Here is a 21,860-nt window from a genome sequence, read left to right as displayed (position 1 = left end):
ATTTCGACCAGGAAATGAAACTAGATAGAGGAAATGGACATAGAATAAGAGTCATCATTGCTTTATCTATTTATGTTTTGAGAGGATAGCAATGAGAGCTTGATTATCATGATCTTGAGCAAAACAGGGAGATTTTACATTGTAAAGGCCACATTGATCACATTTCTGTAATGAAAATTACCAACATGATTTCATGATGGTTCTATGAATTCAGGATAACAATTCAAATTTTGTTTGAAATGCTAATGGCTAAATGTGGTTGGTTCTATGTTCCTACTTGTCTCCGGGGGGGTGCACTTCCATTGACGAGTGGATACCATGCACGACCATGGGGTCCAGAAAAAGCCATATTCTAAAAATGCACCCCTTAACAAGTATTGGAAAAGAAATGATATCCTTGGCAAGTATTCCCTGAATGGAACCCCTAAACAAGTACAGCAATATTTTAATTGTTTTATGTCAATGTATATGTTTAGTATAGGGCCCAACCTCCCACACCTCGCACAAATCAGACTCTAAACAAGTAGCCTAGTGTTGACTGCTGTTTGGTAAACAGTACATCCATTATAGAACATTTTAGTCTTTTTACCCTGACAAACTTGACCTTAAACACGTAGCTTTCCTAGCGCCTTATTACGTTATGTACATAAAATGCCTTATCTTGAAAAAGACATCCCTTTTACGTGTATTTTGGTCGCAGATGGTATCCACTCATCAATGTAAGTGCCCCCCCTGGGCTATTTGTCAAGCATGAGGTATTAAGGGTTGCAAAATCTTTAGACATGAAGCCACAAATTTCTCCAGAGCTTAAATACATGCATGTCAAAAGAACCCACAACTTTGGGTTTTTCATCCTAATTTCTTAGTAGTAAAATTCATGATACATGTACAGCCAACACTGTATATAAAAACTGCAAAAAGGAAACAAGATATGTGGTCTTTGTGAGAAGGATGTCATCTTATCACTTATTGTATTTATCCTGTCTTATTAATCACAATTCTTCGTTAGCTTTGGATCCACTACTTGTACATGTATACCCATACAGAGGTTGGACTATCCAATCATTTAAATTTAATAGTAATATCCCTATCTAATGCTGTAACCGATTTTTATTCCAATTCCCGATCCGATCCGATTTTCCCCTTTTTTCTACATTTTTCCGAACTCCGATTTTTGACCAGTGGGGAAAAAATCGGATCGGAAAAACCAAAACATAACAAGACAAAAAAAAGAAAACACGTGGCGACATGTTTGCCGTCAAAATGCGCTGGTGATTTGTTTAGATCTCAGACAAAAGCGGTGGAAGGAAAAGAAGATAAAGGGGAAGAAAATTATGATTTGTTTTTATCTGTGATATTAGCGGAAAGGCAGGTGGAGAAGAAGATTATGATTTGTTTTGATCTCCGACATAATCGGGGAAGAACAAAACGATAGTGATGATAATTGGTGATAATTTGTTTTGATCTCCGACAAAAATGGAGGAAGAAAAACAACGAAAAGACGATATGTTTTGATCTTAAGGGGAGGCAAATAAGATTTAGTTGAACACGCTGACATGCGCGGTAATATTTACGACTATCTGACTATACGTCCTCTAAGAGTTTACGATTACCTCCGCTATCACTACGATGTTGTAGAGAAGGTAAATATCATGGTGAACAACTCTGGATAATAATGCGTCTTTTTCGGGAGGTCATGCGACCTTATGAGTAAACAACTCTGGATAATAATGCGTTTACCGTGATATTCACCTTCTCTACAACATCGTAGTGATGGCGGAGGAAATCGTAAACTCTTAAAGGTCGCATGACCTCCCGAAAAAGACGCTTTATTATCCAGAGTTGTTTCCCATGATATTCACCTTCTCTACAACATCGTAGTGATGGCGGAGGTAATCGTAAACTCTTAAAGGTCGCATGACCTCCCAAAAAAGACGCATTATTATCTAGAGTTGTTTACCATGATATTCACCTTCTCTACAACATCGTAGTGATGGCGGAGGTAATCGTAATCTCATAAAGGTCGCATGACCTCCCAAAAAAGACGCATTATTATCAAGAGTTGTTTACCGTGATATTCACCTTCTCTACAACATCGTAGTGATGGCGGAGGTAATCGTAATCTCATAAAGGTCGCATGACCTCCCGAAAAAGACACATTATTATCCAGAGTTGTTTACCGTGATAGTGCACCTTCTCTACAACATCGTAGTGATGGCGGAGGTAATCGTAAACTCTTAAAGGTCGCATGACCTCCCGAAAAAGACGCATTATTATCAAGAGTTGTTTACCGTGATATTCACCTTCTCTACAACATCGTAGTGATGGCGGAGGTAATCGTAAACTCTTAAAGGTCGCATGACCTCCCAAAAAAGACGCATTATTATCTAGAGTTGTTTACCATGATATTCACCTTCTCTACAACATCGTAGTGATGGCGGAGGTAATCGTAATCTCATAAAGGTCGCATGACCTCCCAAAAAAGACGCATTATTATCAAAGAGTTGTTTACCGTGATATTCACCTTCTCTACAACATCGAAGTGATATGTTGTAGAGAAGGTGAATATCATGGTAAACAACTCTGGATAATAATGCGTTTACCATGATATTCACCTTCTCTACAACATCGTAGTGATGGCGGAGGTAATCGTAATCTCATAAAGGTCGCATGACCTCCCAAAAAAGACGCATTATTATCAAAGAGTTGTTTACCGTGATATTCACCTTCTCTACAACATCGAAGTGATATGTTGTAGAGAAGGTGAATATCATGGTAAACAACTCTGGATAATAATGCGTCTTTTTCGGGAGGTCATGCGACCTTTAAGAGTTTAGATTACCTCCGCCATCACTACGATGTTGTAGAGAAGGTGAATATCACGGTAAACAACTCTTGATAATAATGCGTCTTTTTCGGGAGGTCCTGCGACCTTTATGAGATTACGATTACCTCCGCCATCACTATGATGTTGTAGAGAAGGTGAATATCATGGTAAACAACTCTGGATAATAATGCGTCTTTTTCGGGAGGTCATGCGACCTTTAAGAGTTTACGATTACCTCCGCCATCACTACGATGTTGTAGAGAAGGTGAATATCACGGTAAACAACTCTTGATAATAATGCGTCTTTTTCGGGAGGTCCTGCGACCTTTATGAGATTACGATTACCTCCGCCATCACTATGATGTTGTAGAGAAGGTGAATATCATGGTAAACAACTCTGGATAATAATGCGTCTTTTTCGGGAGGTCATGCGACCTTTAACAGTTTACGATTACCTCCGCCATCACCACGATGTTGTAGAGAAGAGGCCTATCGTTGATCGGCGGTAGTGTCGCGCGCTGGAACGTCATTATCTTATTTTCCTTCCTCCGATTATGTCGGAGATCAAAACAACTCATCATCTTCTTCCTCCGCTTTTGTCGGAGATCAAAACAAATTCTGCCATCAGTGTAGCGTGCCGCATTTGTCCACGCGCCGGCCACATACAAATTTTAATGTATTTTTTTGTTTTTGAATATCTTCCGATCCGATATCCGAACCGATTCCGATTTTAGGAGCAAAACTTCCGAACCGAACTCCGATCCCGTAATTGCTCTAACTTACAACATTGTCCCTATTTCCCCATACATGTAAATTTAGAGATATATGTTGTACAGGGTTTTTTTTCTCCCCAGGAGCTATATGGAAAACTAATTTCCAATTCTTGATTAATCTACCATTAGACCCAAGTTTCTCTTTTAAAAAGTATGCTGTTTGTACTCTGCTTGTAATTTTGTTAAAGGGGAAGTTCACCCTGAAAAAAACTTTGTTGTAAAAATAGCAGAAAAATTAGTAAAAAATATTGGTGAAGGTTTGAGGAAAATCCGTTAAAAAGTAAGAAAGTTATTAGAGTTCAAAGTTTTGGATTTGTGACGTCATAAACGAGCAGTTGCCCCATGTATTATGTAATATAAAATGTATGAATTTCAAATTTTGTATGGTTCCTGATGACTTAATTTTGTTTTCTATTCATGATCGGGTGTGAAATGATTTGTCTATTGATATATAAAAGGTACAATGAAAACCATTTTTAATTTTCTGAGAAAATGAAATTTCTTTGATTTTTTACCATTCGCTATGTATGAATGCTGCTCGCATATGACGTCACAAATCAAATAATTGAAATTCTAATAACTTTTTAATTATTTGATGAATTTTTCTCAAACCTTCAGCAATATTTTTTATTAGTTTTTCTGCTATTTTTACAATAAACTTTTTGTCAGGGTGAACTTCCCCTTTAAGTGAGAATGCAGATTCCTGCCAGACTTCACTGTCATTATGAGTGTTTTCTGCGGTAGAGACTGGCCTGGATTTGTTTTTTTTTTACTTTCAGGTTCCAAGTACTACTACACAGTTTCATTATCACCCGCAGCTCTGAGCTTCCTTACGAGGAAGTTGTTGATTAGACAACAACAATGGCTCGGGGTAATTTTCAATGGCGAGGCACATTTCGAATTCTCTGAATGCTTTATGAACTGTTTTCATCACCAATTAAAGAGTTTCTATACAATGCCATAATACGCCAGATTGGGTTAAATAGACTTGTTAGGTTTAGAATGCTAACCTCAAAATTTTTCGTCCAGTTTAGCAATTATCATTTGATAGTTTCTTAACAGAGAGGAGAAGCCGTGTGAGTGCATTTACAACCAAGGAGTAACTCCTCCGTACAATGTCCTCTTCTTGTATTGGATATGAAAATATTTGTTTATCAGGTCTCAGCTAATTTATAGAATTTTTCTGATTATTTTACTACATGTATATTCATATCATTTTACCCTTGTTTCGTTAGGGGGTCTACATCTTACCAGCTTTGCTTTTTAGTAGGCCCTTCCACTTTTTTCATTTTATTTGGTACCGGTAGGCCTATATTTCAAAACTGCATATATGCGGAGGATGTATATACTAATGAAAATGAATTTGTTATGAAATGTACTTGAGAATTTATGGAATATGAAGATATGAATAAATAAATAATAAGAATGAATAATATAGGATTTCTATAGCGCCCATATTCACCTTGCTTGGTGCTCAAGGCGCTCCTATATTACCCCGGCTAAGCTAGTCTACCGAGTCTGGTGCATACAGCTTTTTGAGGAATTTCTTCCTGCCGGTACCCATTTACCTCACCTGAGTCAAGTGCAGCACAATGTGGATAAATTTCTTGCTGAAGGAAACCACGCAATGGCTAGGATTCGAACCCAAGACCCTCTGTTTGAAAGGCGAGAGTCAGAACCACTAGACCACAATGCACCCAAATGAATAAATTAATAAATAGATAGCTAAATAAATAAATAAATAAATCAACAAAAAGAGCTGCTACTGTAGTTAGTAGGATTTCATCCTATTTTAAAGGATTGTTAAGGGAAAAGTGACACCAAATAATGTCGGAATTTTCCCCTAGGATTTTGCAATTAAAATAAGATTTTTGTAATAATATTTTAAAAACAATTAAGAAAAATAAGACTTTAGGCTTGAAAATAGGATAAAAGTGATAAAGAATATTTTTCATTACAATTTAGGTTGGTAGCTGTGGACAAATCATACAGCAAATTTACAATATTGAATAGTATCTTTTTATTTCAGTGCCCCTAAAAAAATCAATGGCACCTGATTAGCCTCCACTCAATAATTGGCTATTAACTCTCCACTTTAAATGAGCAGCGTTATTTAGGGTATTGGGATTAGCTTTCAGATCCATTTTAGTATAATTCTCTCACAGTTTGAGCTCCTTGCGATATCAAGGATTCAATGAAGTCAAATTAACCACGGATGTAGTTAACTGCATCAATTGCTGTTGTCATGGCAACATAAAAAAGAGGGGCTCTTATTTTGATTGCTTCGATCCATCAAGAGGTGTCTTGGGTTCATTTGAGTGTGATCCCTCATCATGCTTCTGATACGAACCCCCTTTGATTCTTGAAGCGTATAAAGAACCGCCAGTTCTAGTAATATATATTGCCCGGGTAATGGCTGAAACTATGCCCCATTCCAATATCTGATGACTGATGGTCAGGGAGGTATGAAGCCTGAAATCACTATCCTTCCATCATATGGAAATGGAGCAAGCTCTTAAGTTTGCCTTGTACAACTTCTGACACTAGTAACTTTGTTTCACTATTCAGGATCTTGAAGATTTTAAGGAAAAGTTCGAAGGGTTTTTCTTTTAGAAAAAACAAAATTCTTAGCTTATTTGTGCCCATCTGAAAGTGACATATGATGGATCATGCTCTCCAAGCCCCCTCCCTATTCCCTAATGGACCTCTGGTAAAGGCCTGGTCACACAGCCGAGCATTGTTGGAGTGGCCGTGGAGCGGAAGTGAGGGAGGGTCAAATTTCGCTCACAAAATTGGAGAAAAAATAAAAAACAAAAATCGAAAACAAAATAAAAACAATCGAAAAAAAAATGGTGAATGGTAGCGAGCGGTGGTGATTTTTTCTCTCCGCTCCTCGACCGCTCCAACAACGCTCGGGCGGTGTGACCAGGCCATAAAGAGCGTCTCTCTCAGGAACATACACATACTTTCTTCAATGTATTGCTTTTCAGGCAAATTGACCCAAGCCGCAGCCAATTGCATCAATCGCAGTTGCTATAGCAACACAAAATTAGCTCGGCCGAGAGTGTGATTGCCTCAATCCATCTAAAAATTGCATGAGTTCAATCTTAGAGTGATCCCTCATTTGACAGTTGGTCGAACACCATTTCGGCTAGTCTACAGGGTTTCTGAATTCTGCCTCATTCAGCTCTGTAATGTCTCTTGTAGTGTTCAAGGCACGGTCAGACCAATCGCACCAGTTTGGCAACAACAAAAAAGAAGAAAAAGAATAGCCCCACAGACCCTAATAAATCCTGCAAAATTTTAATTACATCTGGCCAAAATGTGTGCTGACTTACCATGATTTCTATGCATCTTTCCTTTCTGTTTGAAATTGATGAATCTTGTCAAATGTTGGTAGAACATTGTCCATATTGTAATCAGCAGATATTGTGCTTGAGCTGCTGTCAATTTTCAAATGAAAATAGATGTAAGAGCTCTCTTTCATTTCATAGGTTAGTAGTAAAAACCCTGACTGGCTGACGCTATTTTTCCCCTTCGTCACAGCTTTTGAACTAAAAATGATTTGACTAGTCTTTTTTTTTCAGTTCGGGATTCTTCTTTACTGTAGGTATTTTTAGCTGAGTGCATGATTATTTTTGCTCAATGTTCATGAAAATATTCTTCCATATGATTGCTCCAATCATGAAAGCATTGATATTTTGTTCGTTTATTGGCAATGATTTCATTTCAGGTAGCCAATTTAGCATGTATTAGTTCATTCTGAATATTTTTAATTGTTTTTTGTGGGAGTTATAAACATAAACATGTATTGATACATGTAGATAATAGTTTTCATATATTCATTTTTTTTCTCAAGTAATAATTTCTCTTTTTAATTTATGAGACCAATGTGTTTTGTTTATATGTTATTATTAAAAAATAAAACAATCACTGAACAATGAATACCCAAAACACGTGTATCTAGTTAAACAGACAAAGAAATATAAGAAGAATGTAATGTAGGATTCTATAATTTTGTAACTACAAACTGACATACATTGTACATAGCCATGTACTTATACCAAAATTTTAGAATTTAGAAGAGATAGATCTTAGATATTTATTGGTCCCTGAATGTTTGACACCTATTCAAAACTTATTTGTCAAACTGTAAAAACCATACTTGATTCGAAATCTATCAGATCATGTTGTCATAAACTGACAATTGTCAACAAGTGAAGTTTCAAAGTTTGAAAACTATTTACTTGTACCCAAGGTCAGGATGTGACGATAGTTTTCAAGGTTTGCGATTGTTTGGATAGAACAAGCGTTGGACAACGTGATCAAGTTCAGAGCCTGTGCCACCAGAACCTCACATGAGTTCCAAGGGTAGCACTATACAGCAGTTCAAGTGCTTGTTTTGACAGGGATGTGATCTCTGCACCCCTTGCCTGGATTGTGGTGCAATCATCATTTCCTCAATTAATAGCACTTTCATTTATCTTTTTTCTTCTAATTTACCTATAACCTATAGTACTGTATGCAAATCTAGTTCTGTATATGCATGTACATTACAAGCGATTTTACAGGTGAATGTAGGGCCTGATCGCTGAGAAGGCAGAAACAAAAAATGCTTTTAAGCAAGTAACCAGAGGACTGAAGGCTTAAGGTCCTCTCCGAGGGACCTGGTAGTGGGATAAATGCCTTACTAAATGATTCTAATGCACCCAGTTGGAATAAAACCTGGGTCACTGGAATCCAACCCCCTCCCATAGCGCCACTCATCCCTCCCCCTCTCCCCTCCCCCCCCCCCGCTTCACTGAATGAGCTATCACCGATTGACAAATTCCTGTGGTTAATCCAAAAAAAAAACTTTGGGAAAGATATACCTCTGAATCATTATTTTTCTTTGCTTTGTTCTCCTGTCTCCCCCCCCCTCCCCCTCACAGGCATCAGCTCATAAGATGTTTATCAAGCAAGGAGATGTCTCGGAAATCTATAACGACTGGATATGGTGGATACTTGAGGATCTGCCTTTCTCACATATCGTAAGTAATTAGTGTGATTTGAGAGGAGTTGTGGCTTAGTGGAAGCGCCGTGGTGTAGCGGTTCTGACTCTCGCCTTGTAATCAGAGGGTCGTGTGTTCGAATCCCACCATGGCCTAGCGTCCTTTGGCAAGGCGTTAATCCACACTTTGCCACTCTCGCCCAGGTGTTAAATGGGTACCCGGTAGGATGTGAAAGCCTGTATGTAGTATGCCTAGCAATTGAGTCTTGGAACTCTTGTTGGAATGCTCCCCAGGGAGTGGAGAAGGTGCATACATTGTATGCGGGCATGCAAGGATCCGATGACCGGGGTAATAATATGTCTGTAAAGCGCTTAGAGACGTCATTCCGATGTATTATGTGCTATATAAATGCGGAATATTATTATTATTAGTGGATAAGTCTCTAGACTTTGAACCACAAGGTTCAAAGTCTGCCCATAACTGGAATTGTGAAATTAAAGCAAAATGTCAAAACTTTCTCATTTTGTATCAGTTTTGATGGAATTTTCAGTGTTGTGGTTGTCAGTTTTTTTTTCTATTATTTAATTGAGCTTTTTGTGTAACTGGACTTGACCTTTCAAAGAAAATAGCGTGCGAGTGCTTGGGAATCGCAGTTTGTTTAAAATTTAGTATACTGTCATCAAAAAAAGAAGAGCTTTTCTCATCAGTATATTCGTATGGTGTTTTTGTGTGTACAAAGTCCCTAAGGAAATCCTGGACATGTATATACTTTAATGCATACGTTAGATAGGAATCAGTGGACATTTTTTTATCATCATTCTTGTTGTTTATCGTCCCTCCTATCGTTTATTGTTATTCTAACCTTGCTGCTTTCGCTATAAAGGCATCACATTTAATAGTTAATTCCAATACAAAAGTGCTTTGACAAAGGAATAATTTTCATTGTGAAGAGGTAAAATAACAATGTATGTGATAACTAATTCACCAGCTCCCAGCTCTTGAAGCTTAACTAGATTTCTGAAGTTGGCGTAGCACGCGATGATTCCACGGTGGTTGTCTATGCATTTATTAGTGGTATCTGTCTGAACTCGTTTAACCATGATTGGCAATGAAGCAATTTTTCAGTCTTTTTATTAGCACAGCACCACACAAGTAAGCTGGTTACTAGACAATCACTAGGTCTTGAGCTATCAAGAATGTGACTTGGATAAGGTTTGGTGTCAGTGCTACATGTCGGGAAGGCAATCTGGATTTCACTTGTAACACCACACAAACACTACCACCTACACCAACACCAAACTTTTAAATGACCCAATGTGAATCACATCACACTCAACTGAGAGTTTCAAACCTGAAACAAAGACCGTTTGACACAATTTTGATACCGGTACACCTTTATAATGTGTTAGCCAAAGGAAATGCACTTTTCCTTTGTAACGCACACGTATGACAAAATCATCCGCACTTGTTAATGTAGTTCACGTACTGCCACCTACCATTGCCCTTTAGGGGAGAATTAAAATAATGTTGAGGGGAAATTGAAAGTATAAATGGGTAAAAAAGATGAAACAATTATTGTTGGTCTGCAGTTTCTTTTCAAATTTGTTTTTAAAAAGAGTACAAATAATAAAAATTTCCGCTACAAAGTAGTACTCTTCAATTGCCCCAGTATTGAAACAAATAATGTTCCTTTCTATGTTTTATGCATGTGACTTTGGGCAAAATAAATTCAATCTAATAGAAAAATTAACAAAAGGCCTGGTCACACCGCCCGAGAGTTGTTGGAGCTTTCATGGAGTGGAAGGGAAAGAGAGTCGAATTTCGCTAACAAAATTGGGGGAAATGATCGAAAACAAAAATAAAAAACAAAAAAACAACAATCGAAATTGAAAATGGTGAACGGTTGCGAGCGGTGAGGATTTTTTCTCTCCGCTCCACGACCGCTCCAACAACGCTCGGGCGGTGTGACCAGGCCTAGAGATTTTGAATCTGACAGCAGAACATTTTATCCTTTCCCATCATGGGATTGAATGGATGTAGAGAGAGAGAGAGAGGTGAGAATACTGATTTCTGCCCCACCCCCACGGGATGGACCTGACAATATAGTGCTGTAAAAGTTCTCACATGTAATGTATCTCGCCTTATATATACTGCATGTAGCGGCATAAAGATGTCAGCCCAATGTGAGTAAATATTGTTCAATGAAAACGAAAAAACATAAAATAGTGTATTAATGGTTTGAATAGATTCAAATGAAATAGGACTAAATAGCAGTGCTCTTTATTAAAGTTTTTGAAAAAATTTGAGAAAATAGTTTTCAATCATAACAAGAAACTGTAAAATGGTGTATATTGAACAAAATAAAAAATAGTACTCTTTTATTAAATTTGTTGCACAATTGTTGTATTTACCTAATATTTTCATATATCTGCATTACATGTCTACCTGGGCAGTATGAGAAGATATCTGTCAGTACTCTCTAAAAAAGTTTAAAATAGTGTTAAGTGTTTTTATATTTTTTCATATTTTTTTGTTTTGATTGAATATTGATCAAAATAAAACAACTCTGCTGACTGCACACTACCAAGGGATTGGAGTGAGATAGTAAACCAATGGATATAAGGAAACACTTGAAGCCCTTCTACTCCTTTTTAATAAATTGCTCACTTGTGAGAATGTTGTTTATTTTAATCATACAACATCTTTTATTTTTGTTACCATATGTATTAATTTTGTACTTGAATCATGTTGACGGATATACAACTTTTCTATCTCGAGTCTTTGATAGTAGTGAAGAGGTTATTTGATACCGTGCGCTAGTGTGCTATGATAAAGCACAGCTTGAATTGCTCTTAATTTTCAGTTATTTTTTGTATTTCCATCACTGCTACAAGGATGTAAAGCTATTTGTTCAAACACTTTTTTATAGATTGATGCTTTTCCCAGGATGGAAGACATTATTCTGTAAATAAATGATATTTGAATAAATAAATGCTAACAAATGTTTGTGTGAAGCCCTATGGAGAATTCTTATTACAAAGCAAAATTGTGAATCGTGATTTGTTATTTTGATTCTAATTTGCATGGATGAAGCCAATATTCAATATTTATTTACTTTTAATGTTATTCTATTTTTAATACCCATTTATTCTCCTAGATTCGAGTGATGGACTGCTATTTATCAGAAGGACTGAAAATCTTTTACCGAGTGGGGCTGGCCATTCTCATGCTTTACAAGAAACATAGAGGTATGATTGATAGAAGGTCGGAAAGGGGGATGACAATGGAGAAGAAAGGGAGGAGGGGTAGTGAGAGAGAGAAGGGACGGATAGGGGAAGGGCGGAGATAGAATTGGAGAAGAGGGACGTGGAAAGATATAAGAAGCGGGAGACACAGAGAGAGGGAGGAGAAGAAAGGAAGGAGAGTGTTGAGGAGAGGGAGAGAGAGAGAGAAGAAAAGTGGATGGAGGAAGAAAGAAAACGAAGGAAGGAAGAGAGGATAGATGGAGAGAAGAATTGGGAGAACAACAGAGAGGAAGGAAGAGGAAAGATGGAAGGGAATAACAAGGAGAGAAGGGCAAAAGGAAAATAAAAGTGAACAAGAAATAGATTGAAAAAAGGAAAATAAATGGAAAATATTATGAAAAGAATTTTTTTTTAATTACAGTGAGACCTGTGAGGAAACATATTCTCTCACAAATTACATTTGTTTGATTTTTTTAGAAAGTGAAGTAGAGATGTGAATGTATGGTAGGGAGGATAAAATGTGAAGGGAAGAGCAAAGAAAAGGTTTCACATTTTACTATGTTTCAAAGGTGAATATTTTATCCAAAGACAATCAGGTCATTGCGCTTTGTACCAACTATTATGTTGTTGATGTTTTTATCAAGGGTTTGAAGGTGCATACCATTCAGATTTGAATATTTGTGCCCATTTAGCCAATAAATATGTTATTCTTTGGATCAAGCCCACTACACACCTGCTTCCACAAGCAATAATGGGTGCTTGACCCAGTTTTTATGTGAGTTTGTATAAAGGTCCCTGGATATTGTGTTTGTGTTATGGGGTGTTGGGTGATTATTATCACAGATAAGATCATTGTCAGTGTCATGATCAAATGTATCTCTTCCAATGTCCATGACCTTCGGTATGGTGTGCAGCTCACGTGCATAGGCACGCTGGGATCATGGCTGTTTGTTAAAGGAGAAGAGCAGGCATGCTTTGCTTTATTTCTACTTTTTATGGTTCCTATTCCCATATTTTTTTGAAAACTACAGTAAGACCTGTGAGGAAACATATTTTTCTCTCAATCTGAGAAATTAAATGGTTACAAATAGGATTTGTCTAAGGGATTTAGAAAGTGAAGTAGAGAATTTGAATGTACAGTGGGAGGATAAAATGGGAAGGAGAAGAGAGAGAGAGAGAGAGAGAGAGAGTGAAGGTTTCACATTTCAGTATGCTTCAAAGGTGAACATTTTATCCAAAGACAATCAGGTCATTGCGCTTTCTACCTACTATTATGCTATTGTTTTCTTGGGTTTTGAGGTGCGTACCATTAAGATATGAATGTTTACGCCTATTTAGCCAATAAATATGTTATTCTTTGATCAAGCCCACTACACGCCTGCTTCCACAAACAATAATGGGTGCTTGACCAAGTTTTTATTTGAGTTTGTATAAAGTTCCCTGGATATATGTGTTTGTGTTTTGGGGATGTCGGGTGATTATTATCACAGATAAGATCATTGTCAGTGTCATGTACATGTCAAATGTACATCTTTCAATGTCATAACCTTGGGTATCGTGTGAAGCTCACGTGCATAGGCATGTTGGGATCATGGCTGTTTGTTTAAGGGGAAGATTAGATAATGTATGCTGTAAACTGTAAAGCCAGTTTAAAGCTTGGTAAAATGTAAAGGGCTGGTCACACCGCCCGAGCCTTGTTGGAGCGGTAGGGAGAGAGGGTCGAATTTCGCTCACAAAATTTGGGAAAAAATCGAAAAAAAACCCCAAAAAACAATTGAAATCGAAAATGGTAAACGGTAGCGAGCGGTGATGATTTTTTTCTCTCCGCTCCAACAACGCTCTGGCGGTGTGACCAGGCCTTAGAGTGTCAGTATTGTGAATTACATTGTATATTCATTTCCATTCAAACAAAGTAGAATTTAAGGATAGATGTTTTATACTAAAGGAATCTAACATCCCAATATTACAAAAGTATTGTGGTCATTTGAATGTTTTTCATCCATTATGAAAAATTAAAATTTCGCCCTCTCTCAGTAATGTTTTATTTCTATTTAAAAATAGCCCTTGAGCACTTCTTTTGCGAATTTAGTAATTGGATATTAGATAAATACAGATGAAGATTATATCCTGAAATTTTCAGCCTATTCTATGCTTGAGGAGCCATTCTATGCCATATGGGTTTTAAAGAAGACAGAAATGAATTCAAATTTAAAACTGTACAAACTGATTTTCATTCCAAATTTCAAGATGAAATCACTTTCACCATTTGCAGCCATTCTGGATTTATTTCAAATGTTTGAAATTTAGAACTGTGTCCCACCCCGTCCCCCTTCTCCACTGATAATATAATTTCAAAATCCATTTGTAAAACAGGCTTGTTAATGTTTCTTTAAGTGTGTCTTTTATTTATTTTTCTTCAATTGTCTAGGTACCGCAGAGGCGCCCGATGGCGTAGCTGCTTCTATCCGAGAATTTGTCAGGACCATTCCAGTCAGCCCAAACACTCTCCTAACAGTAAGTAAATAGTATTACATTTCTGTTTAATGAAATACATGAGAGACAGGTAGGATTATTCTTCACAGTTTGATACTTTCCACATTGCATAAGGCAGAGTTATTGATGGCAAGAACCTCAGGAGTGATGGGGTTTTTCATAAAAGTAATATGTAAGGTAAAAACTTGGTGGGATTGAGTGACATATTATTTGATTGCGACCAGTATTGGTCTGAATTAAGTACTGATTGTAATTGCGAAGTGTCAGTTGATTTAAGACGCTGTACTAAAGACAAATCATCAACATATTTAAAATAGTGTATAGGAATATTTTCATATAAATCATTTACCATAATTAAGAAAGAAAATACAGACTTCATCATCACCAAACTGAAATATTTTCATTTTTTTGTCTCTCTCATTAGGTTGGATTCCAGTTCCGAGGTTTGTCTAGGTCTGTCATAGGAACATATCAGACAAAACACAAAGAGACGCTACGAGAAGACAATTCACCGTACAGGGCCGCTAGCAGAAGACAGAATGATGGCATCACCAAGCTTAACCACATAAATTCATGTATAATCTCCCATCAACAGGTATTTTTTATTTATATGTTTTATTGATTTTCAAAGGTTTACAATCATCAAATCAGTGCACATGTAACAAAAGAAAATGTAGGATAATCAAAAACCAAACTTCAAATTCTAAAAAGATGCAGCCTCCGTAAGATCATGGACATTAACTGTGCAATCACTAAGAAAACTGCAAATTCTCCAAAAAAATCCCCAAACTAATGCTAAAGCCAATTCATGCATAAAATCAGTGGTTGCATTTTTAAATCAAGTAAAGCCCCAAACTGCTAAATTTAGGGTTCAGCCTTTCATTAGAATTCTGATGAAATGTACTTAAAAGTTGATATCAAAATATTGTTTATATGAATAAAAAAAAAAATTAGAAAATATTACTCTTTGGGAACAGGTGGCATGAAGGATTACATATTTGACTGAATAGGCAATTGAATATAAATGAAATTCTAATAGACTCTCCTCAAGAAAGGGTTGTTTACTGATATCAAGTTTAAGTACATGAATATTGACAATATTTTATGCAATTTCTCAAATTGCATTGACTGCACAAAAAAGTATTGCATAGTGGTTTGTTTGTTTTTGGCCTTTGGCAAACCCTTGTCTGAAAATATTTAAACCCATAATAAAACAATATGCATAACAGTAGTATACTGATGCTTGAAAAGAATGATCTCAATCAAGTCTTTGAGACTTTGATCTCATAAATATACCTGAAAATTACTCTGTAGTTTATAGGTGAGATGATATCCTTTTTGTTTTGTTTATTCCTTCTACCAATAATTGTATTCATTTCTTGTCATTTAGCTGCACACTCTATGGAGCTGGGTTCCAAGTCGGTTTAGCATCTATCAACCGAGGTTGGTCTTCACGACACAAGAGCATGGATTCTCGTTGACGACCTTCTATACAAGGTGTGAATACTGTGAGCCTACCATTCTACTCATCAAGACGTCGGACCAAGAGGTACGTAGGAGGATGATGATGATAGTGATGATGGTAGTGTGGTGAGGAGGAGGAGGATTGTGATGATGATTAGGATGATACGGATGGTGTTTGTGGTGATGTGAAGGTGATAATGGTGGTTTTGGTGGAGGAAATTATGATGACTTTGGTGGTAGTAGTGATCATGATGACTGAGACAGTAATCGATGATGATGGTGAAGAGGATGATGGTGATGATGAAGATCAAGGATGATGATTATTGTGGTGATGGTAATGATGATGGTGATGATGATGGTGATAGTGATGGTAATGATTATAATGATGACAGGGATGAAAGTAGTGATTATTGCAAAATGATGATGCATGTCGATAATAATAGTATGAAATAGCTTTTAAAATTTGCTATATTGATGGATTGATTGATTTTATTTCCCATGATGAAAACAATAAAAAATGTGTACATTCAAACAATAAAAACGTAATAATTGAATCAATGATATAATAAATAGGTATTTGAATTTGAAATTTAAAACTTATTTTGTAAGAGAAATATGGGAAAAACCAAAAAGCTGCAAAGGAGCTTGAAAAGGGTTATACCAGGAGAAGAGCTATCACAAAAATCTCAACAGATATACATCTTACCATGTCACTCCTGTTCTGTCCTTTCCGTAGATCTTTGGAGCTTACCTATCAGCAAGCTGGAGCACCCGAAACGACGGAGACCAGAAGGGTATCTACTTCGGCACCGGCGAGAGCTTCCTCTTCAGCTTCGCACCAGAAGAAAAGAAGTACCCCTGGGTCGGGATCCTCCCCAAGGAAGAAACGAAGGAGGAGGTGGAGAAAGAAGAGAAGAAGGAGGAGGAGAAAGAAGAGAAGGAGGAGGAGAAGGAGGAGGGGGAGGTGAAGGAGAATGGAGAGAGGAGGTCCAGCGGAGGAGACTTCAAGAAGAAAATGAACGAGATGTTCATGAGAGCGTCAAAGAGCCTTATTGCCGTTGGAGGAGGGTGAGTCTACTTTCTAGCAAAAATGTGTTGACTTTTTTTCTTATAGTTATTGTTTTCATTTGCTTTTGAAATTGTTTTTTACGGGATATGATGTGATTTAAATAAAAAATTTCTTATTGCAATCAACCATGTAATTTTGTCTGTTACATGACAGCTGAAAATGCCATTTTTAAAAAATCATTTAGCCATCATGAAAGTGGAAAAAACTCAATCTTCAAACTGGTTGTTATGATGCATATAGTCTGCCTAAAAGTGGCGGTAAAATTCACATTATTTCATCGTCCCTTCCTTTTCAGTGACGGAGACGGGATACTGTTAGAAGGCGATCTGACGAAGGGATTCAGTACGCACTGTTTGACCTTTGAGAACCCCGGCCTCGCGAAGGAAAGGTCGTACAACTGTGATGTCATCGAGGTCATCACCATGGAGGATGGGAGGAACCCAGTCAACGGAGAGACGGCATAACCAACAGGAGAGGGCGCTTTAGTCGCACCGTTTTACATCGCTGTCGATTAGACGAGTTTTTGCCAATTTGGTTTGCATTGGAGTGGTATAGTGGAAAAGCATTGGCAGAGTGGCATCAGTGGGGATATGTTTCTGATAGGCCAGAGTTTCGTCGAGTCTTAAATGATTCCTTCCGTTGTGTTTATGCGTTTGTCAGAGGTTGCACTCTCACAGCACATGTAGTATGTAAAATATGTGTTGCAGCGCTCTCACAAATGCACCAGTCGGGAGCCATTTTATAAAGCTGTTACAAATGGATTGACGCACGACTAGTGACCCTTTTGTGTGCTAAATGAAATATCCCTTCCTATGTGACTTGGAACCTAAGAACATGTTCAAGTCGTGCGTTACTATACTAACAGCTGTATGAAACATGTCATTTCCCACAACATAGTGGTGCATATTGCACTGTAGTGCTCTATGAAACCTGCGCAATGCACATAACATGTTGCACTGGCGGAGACGCATGTCGTCACACTATTCAAGAGGGGGGGGGAATGACAATAGATGCCCCCCTCTAGACGATAGGTTTGCCACTCCAATCTATGCCATTGACATGTTGTTGTATAATGGAATATTTAATAATTAAGTGAACCTACTGTGGACTGACTAACATTCAGTTTACAGTTGTGAGGAGTCGAACCAACATTGGCCAAACTCTGTCTATAGATGGCGCACTTCTTACTTGCACACCCTTGTCTTGCTGTACCTTGTCTTGTGCATTCCTAGTATTGCGGACTGGTCGGTTTTCAAAAAGCCGTCCAGATCCAAACGTCGTCGGTACTCGCTATTTATTTGACCTTCATATTATTGGACCGTCTGGTAGAGACTCTTATTAGCTCATTCCGCAGAGAGGATAACTCTGGATAAACAAAATGAAGGAATAGATCGTAGAAATTGTTTTAGCATTAGATTCATGACAGACCATAGGTAGCTGTATATATTGCAAAACAAAACTAATGAAAATTGTAGAGAAAGTAATGAGAACAAAGCCACTTTCATTAGGTTTCCTGAGGATTTTTTTCCCTCGAGTGAGACAGAATAAAAAATTCAATATAGCTGTATCATACAAGGAAATTATCTCCATATTTGATGTAGGTGTTAGATGTAGCTTGCCAGGCCCTTTTACATTACGATTATTTCGAAACTCCCAGGCTATCACTCCTTAAACAACTGAACTGCATGTATGAAGGTGTGTTCTTCATCTCTTGTTAATATTGCCTTTAGTCAGTGTGTTCCTCATCTTTTGTGTATGTGGCCTTTGGTCAGTCAGATTGTCATTATGCAACAGTAGGAGGTATTGTTTGATCATGTTGCACTTATTCATGTGTAAAATAACAATAAAGAATAAAACTTCAGTCAAAAGGCATTTTTCATGAAACAGCTGACAAAGATTACTGGCCTGTTATTTCTACTTTTTCATGAAAATATGCAATCAGACGAAAAAATGGCAGGCGTTGTTCTTGAGTGTTGAGGTTACATGTAATTGCTTTTTTTGTACTAGACGTACCTACACAGTTGCTGCACCTTTGTCAAACTGAGCAATAGTGTCCGTTTTTATAGTCGATTCAGTGGAAAGTGCTTTCAGATTTGTAAGAAAAGTGTGTTGAATTACGAAAATTAATTATAAAAAGAGCTGTTGAGGTTTGGCAGTTTATGCTTGTCTTGGTTGTAGAGAAATTAGTCAGTAGTATTTTGTCGTAGTAGTAGTCAAAGTACATGTATACAGTGTCCAGTAGGCAAAGTAAGAAGCTATGCAGATCAATGATAGATAAATGGATATATCAATTATAGGTGATCTGGGGACGCTTCACAAAGTGTAAAGTGTGACTTGAGCCTGGCTCATAGCTTCCAGGTGCTTTGAGCATTTGTCTGAAATCGGTACATGCACTGCACAGCACAAGGTTAGCTAATGGCATTGTAGCAGGTTTCTGCAAAAAGTTCCATTTTCAGTGGCGTTTATAGAGCACTCTATCACTGGCATTTTCTTGCAGCGAAATAGTGATGTTACGTCTTGTATGTAGATTACACTTGTCTATTTAGCTCAAGGTTTTGATGTCACTTTCGCATATCAGTGAAACTCGGATTTGTGTATAATCAATGTGTGTGGCACCCAAGCAATAGTTTGTTATGCATGACATTCAATGTACAGACCATTTATATAACTCCTGCACATTTGTAATATTTTTTTTGCATATTGAGGTACCAATTTATTTTGGATTCCATCCATTTTGTGTCTGTCTTGTGATAATTCAAATGCGTCACATTATATTTTTCTGCGAGGAGATGTTCATGTATATATTTGGCAATTTTTTCTTGTGATAACAAGCTTTGAATATATAACCAATTCCCACAAGTGCTTAGAAATAGGAGAGAACATATTGATCTTGTATGAATAATTTCCTTTATTTAATATACTTCGCAAGAAAGATTTACTCATTCCATTTATTTGGTTTATTCATTGAAAATGTGTTTACAAATATTTAGATGTAAATCATAACATAGTAATTCACGAATGGGGAGACTTATTGTTATTATTATTTTCATAATTCCCCCCCCCCCATAGGTTCAAAGAGCTTTCAAAAGTGCATTTGGTCATTTTTGTAAATGAACTCAGCTAGTGAAACGTTACTTTATTAGTAACATTTCCTATAACCCACCTTTATATTATTTCAGCAATCAAATTGCATTTTCTGTACATGGTCTGTTGCTAGGCCAGGCAATTTATACATTTGTATACAGTTGACTGTATCTGAATATGAAACTACAATAATTGATAAGGACGCTTATACTAGTGGAGTCATATACATCAATTTTTTTTCAAAAGATTATACATTATGGTTTTGATGGCATTGACGGAATGTCCAATTGCTATTTGAGACGTGCTTGTTATATTTTATGCAATCTAAATACCGGTATGCTTGTATTGTGCTTTAATAATTACAAATGAAATATATTTTGAATATACATGTATATTCTTTATTCAGTTCTTATCATTGTATATGTTTATTTTGACCATTTTTTGCATTATTTGAAAAATTTGGATGAAAATATGAGCTTTATTTTCTTAAGGAATATATCTTTTCTGCCAATTTTATCTGGATTAGCATTCTATTTTAATCTTGTAATATTAGTTGCCCCTTTTCTGTATGTTTGATTTATTTTCATATATTGATGAGTTCATTCCACCTATATATAACTGATTTTTTGTTTGATGATGGTATATAATATTTGTACTTATGTTAGTCCCGTGTAAGTATATCCATTGTATCTTTGATATGTGATGCAGTTTGTCTGCTCACTAGTAAACCCAGGGAAATGAAATAAAACGATGAACGTTTAAGCTTTTGGATGAATGTAAATTGCAGGCTCTTCGAGCATTGGCAATTGTTTTGAATTTATGCAAAGTACTGTTATTGGCATTGGTATAATCAGTATATTTCATTTACCATTTGTTGAAATGTATTGGATGATTTCAAGCATTGTGTTCAAATATGGTGTACAAGTTGACATTGAGTGCATATGGCAAGATGAGAAAAGCTTTATAAAGAAGTAATGAGCTGTTAAAGCTCTTACAATTGAACAACACATTTTGCTTTCATCGTTATGGCTAGCCAAAATGTTGCCTCAACACAAATCTCACTTTTGATACCTAGCTTCTAGCTTGAAATCACCCAATTATCCTATTACATAAATGATTATTCTTTCAGCGTTGCTTTTAGCCAGATATCATGAATTGTACTTTATGCTCCTTAATGAACCATTTATACTTTAGTTTACCCAGTTAGATACCTGTTGTGATCTTCAGAAGTTAAAGGTCAAAGGTCATATTGAGAGTAATAACATATTGAAATATTAGATATGTTAACAGATAATCTGTTAAGAGAGGCTGTTCTCTGTAAAAACTTTATTTTTCATCCAGTAATGGAACATCTGGTCTTGAAAATATATAAAATGAAGTTTATTCTCCTGAAACCTGATGATCTCTTGCAGTTATATTCTGTTTTTAAGATAAATGTATGTTTTCAGTTTTGTTTTGTGTAATAGATGCTACCACAATTGAACAAATGTCCTCTTCTGGAAGTATGTATATTCCCTGTAATCTTGCCAATTGAGTTGTTCTATATCTGAAAGTACGTATATTTCCCTCTTTTTTGTGAACTATATTTTCTCCTTGTTGCCATCCTGTATTATCATTTAAATCTTATTTTCTACCTCTTTTCTTGTTTGTTTTAATGCTGTTGCTCTAAAAAAAATTGTTTATCAACATCTATTCCTGAGGTATTTACCTTTACACTTTTGAAGCTGTTTATTTTGATGAATAAATCAAATTATAAAAACTCCTGAATCAAAGCTAGGTCATGCTTCATATCCAGGGGGAGCTTCCAACTTTCCATCATGTTCTCTTTGGAAGGGGAGGGGAATGGCCTTGGCTAGTAGGGAGAAAGAATATAAAAGAATATTGTTACTAAGTAGCAAGAGGAATTTCGCTAGA

At 36.7% G+C, this 21,860-nt stretch overlaps 1 protein-coding gene across 1 annotated transcript in view; it reads left to right on the top strand.

Moving 5' to 3' along the window:
- Window positions 1-16,763, top strand: part of LOC121429529 — a gene marked incomplete at its 3' end in the record, with an annotated part of 47,054 nt that extends 30,291 nt beyond the window's left edge. The window contains 6 exon segments of the mRNA XM_041626588.1: window positions 8,532-8,630; window positions 11,749-11,839; window positions 14,265-14,350; window positions 14,754-14,924; window positions 15,720-15,878; window positions 16,530-16,763. Of these exon segments, the coding sequence (XP_041482522.1) occupies window positions 8,532-8,630; window positions 11,749-11,839; window positions 14,265-14,350; window positions 14,754-14,924; window positions 15,720-15,878; window positions 16,530-16,763 (840 nt within the window).
- Between the last annotated feature and the right edge of the window lie 5,097 nt (window positions 16,764-21,860).

This window comes from Lytechinus variegatus, chromosome 16 (genome assembly GCF_018143015.1).
Source record: "Lytechinus variegatus isolate NC3 chromosome 16, Lvar_3.0, whole genome shotgun sequence".
NCBI lineage: Eukaryota > Metazoa > Echinodermata > Echinoidea > Temnopleuroida > Toxopneustidae > Lytechinus > Lytechinus variegatus.
Note: the sequence above shows the minus strand (reverse complement) of the source record. Positions and strands in the feature narration are given on the sequence as shown.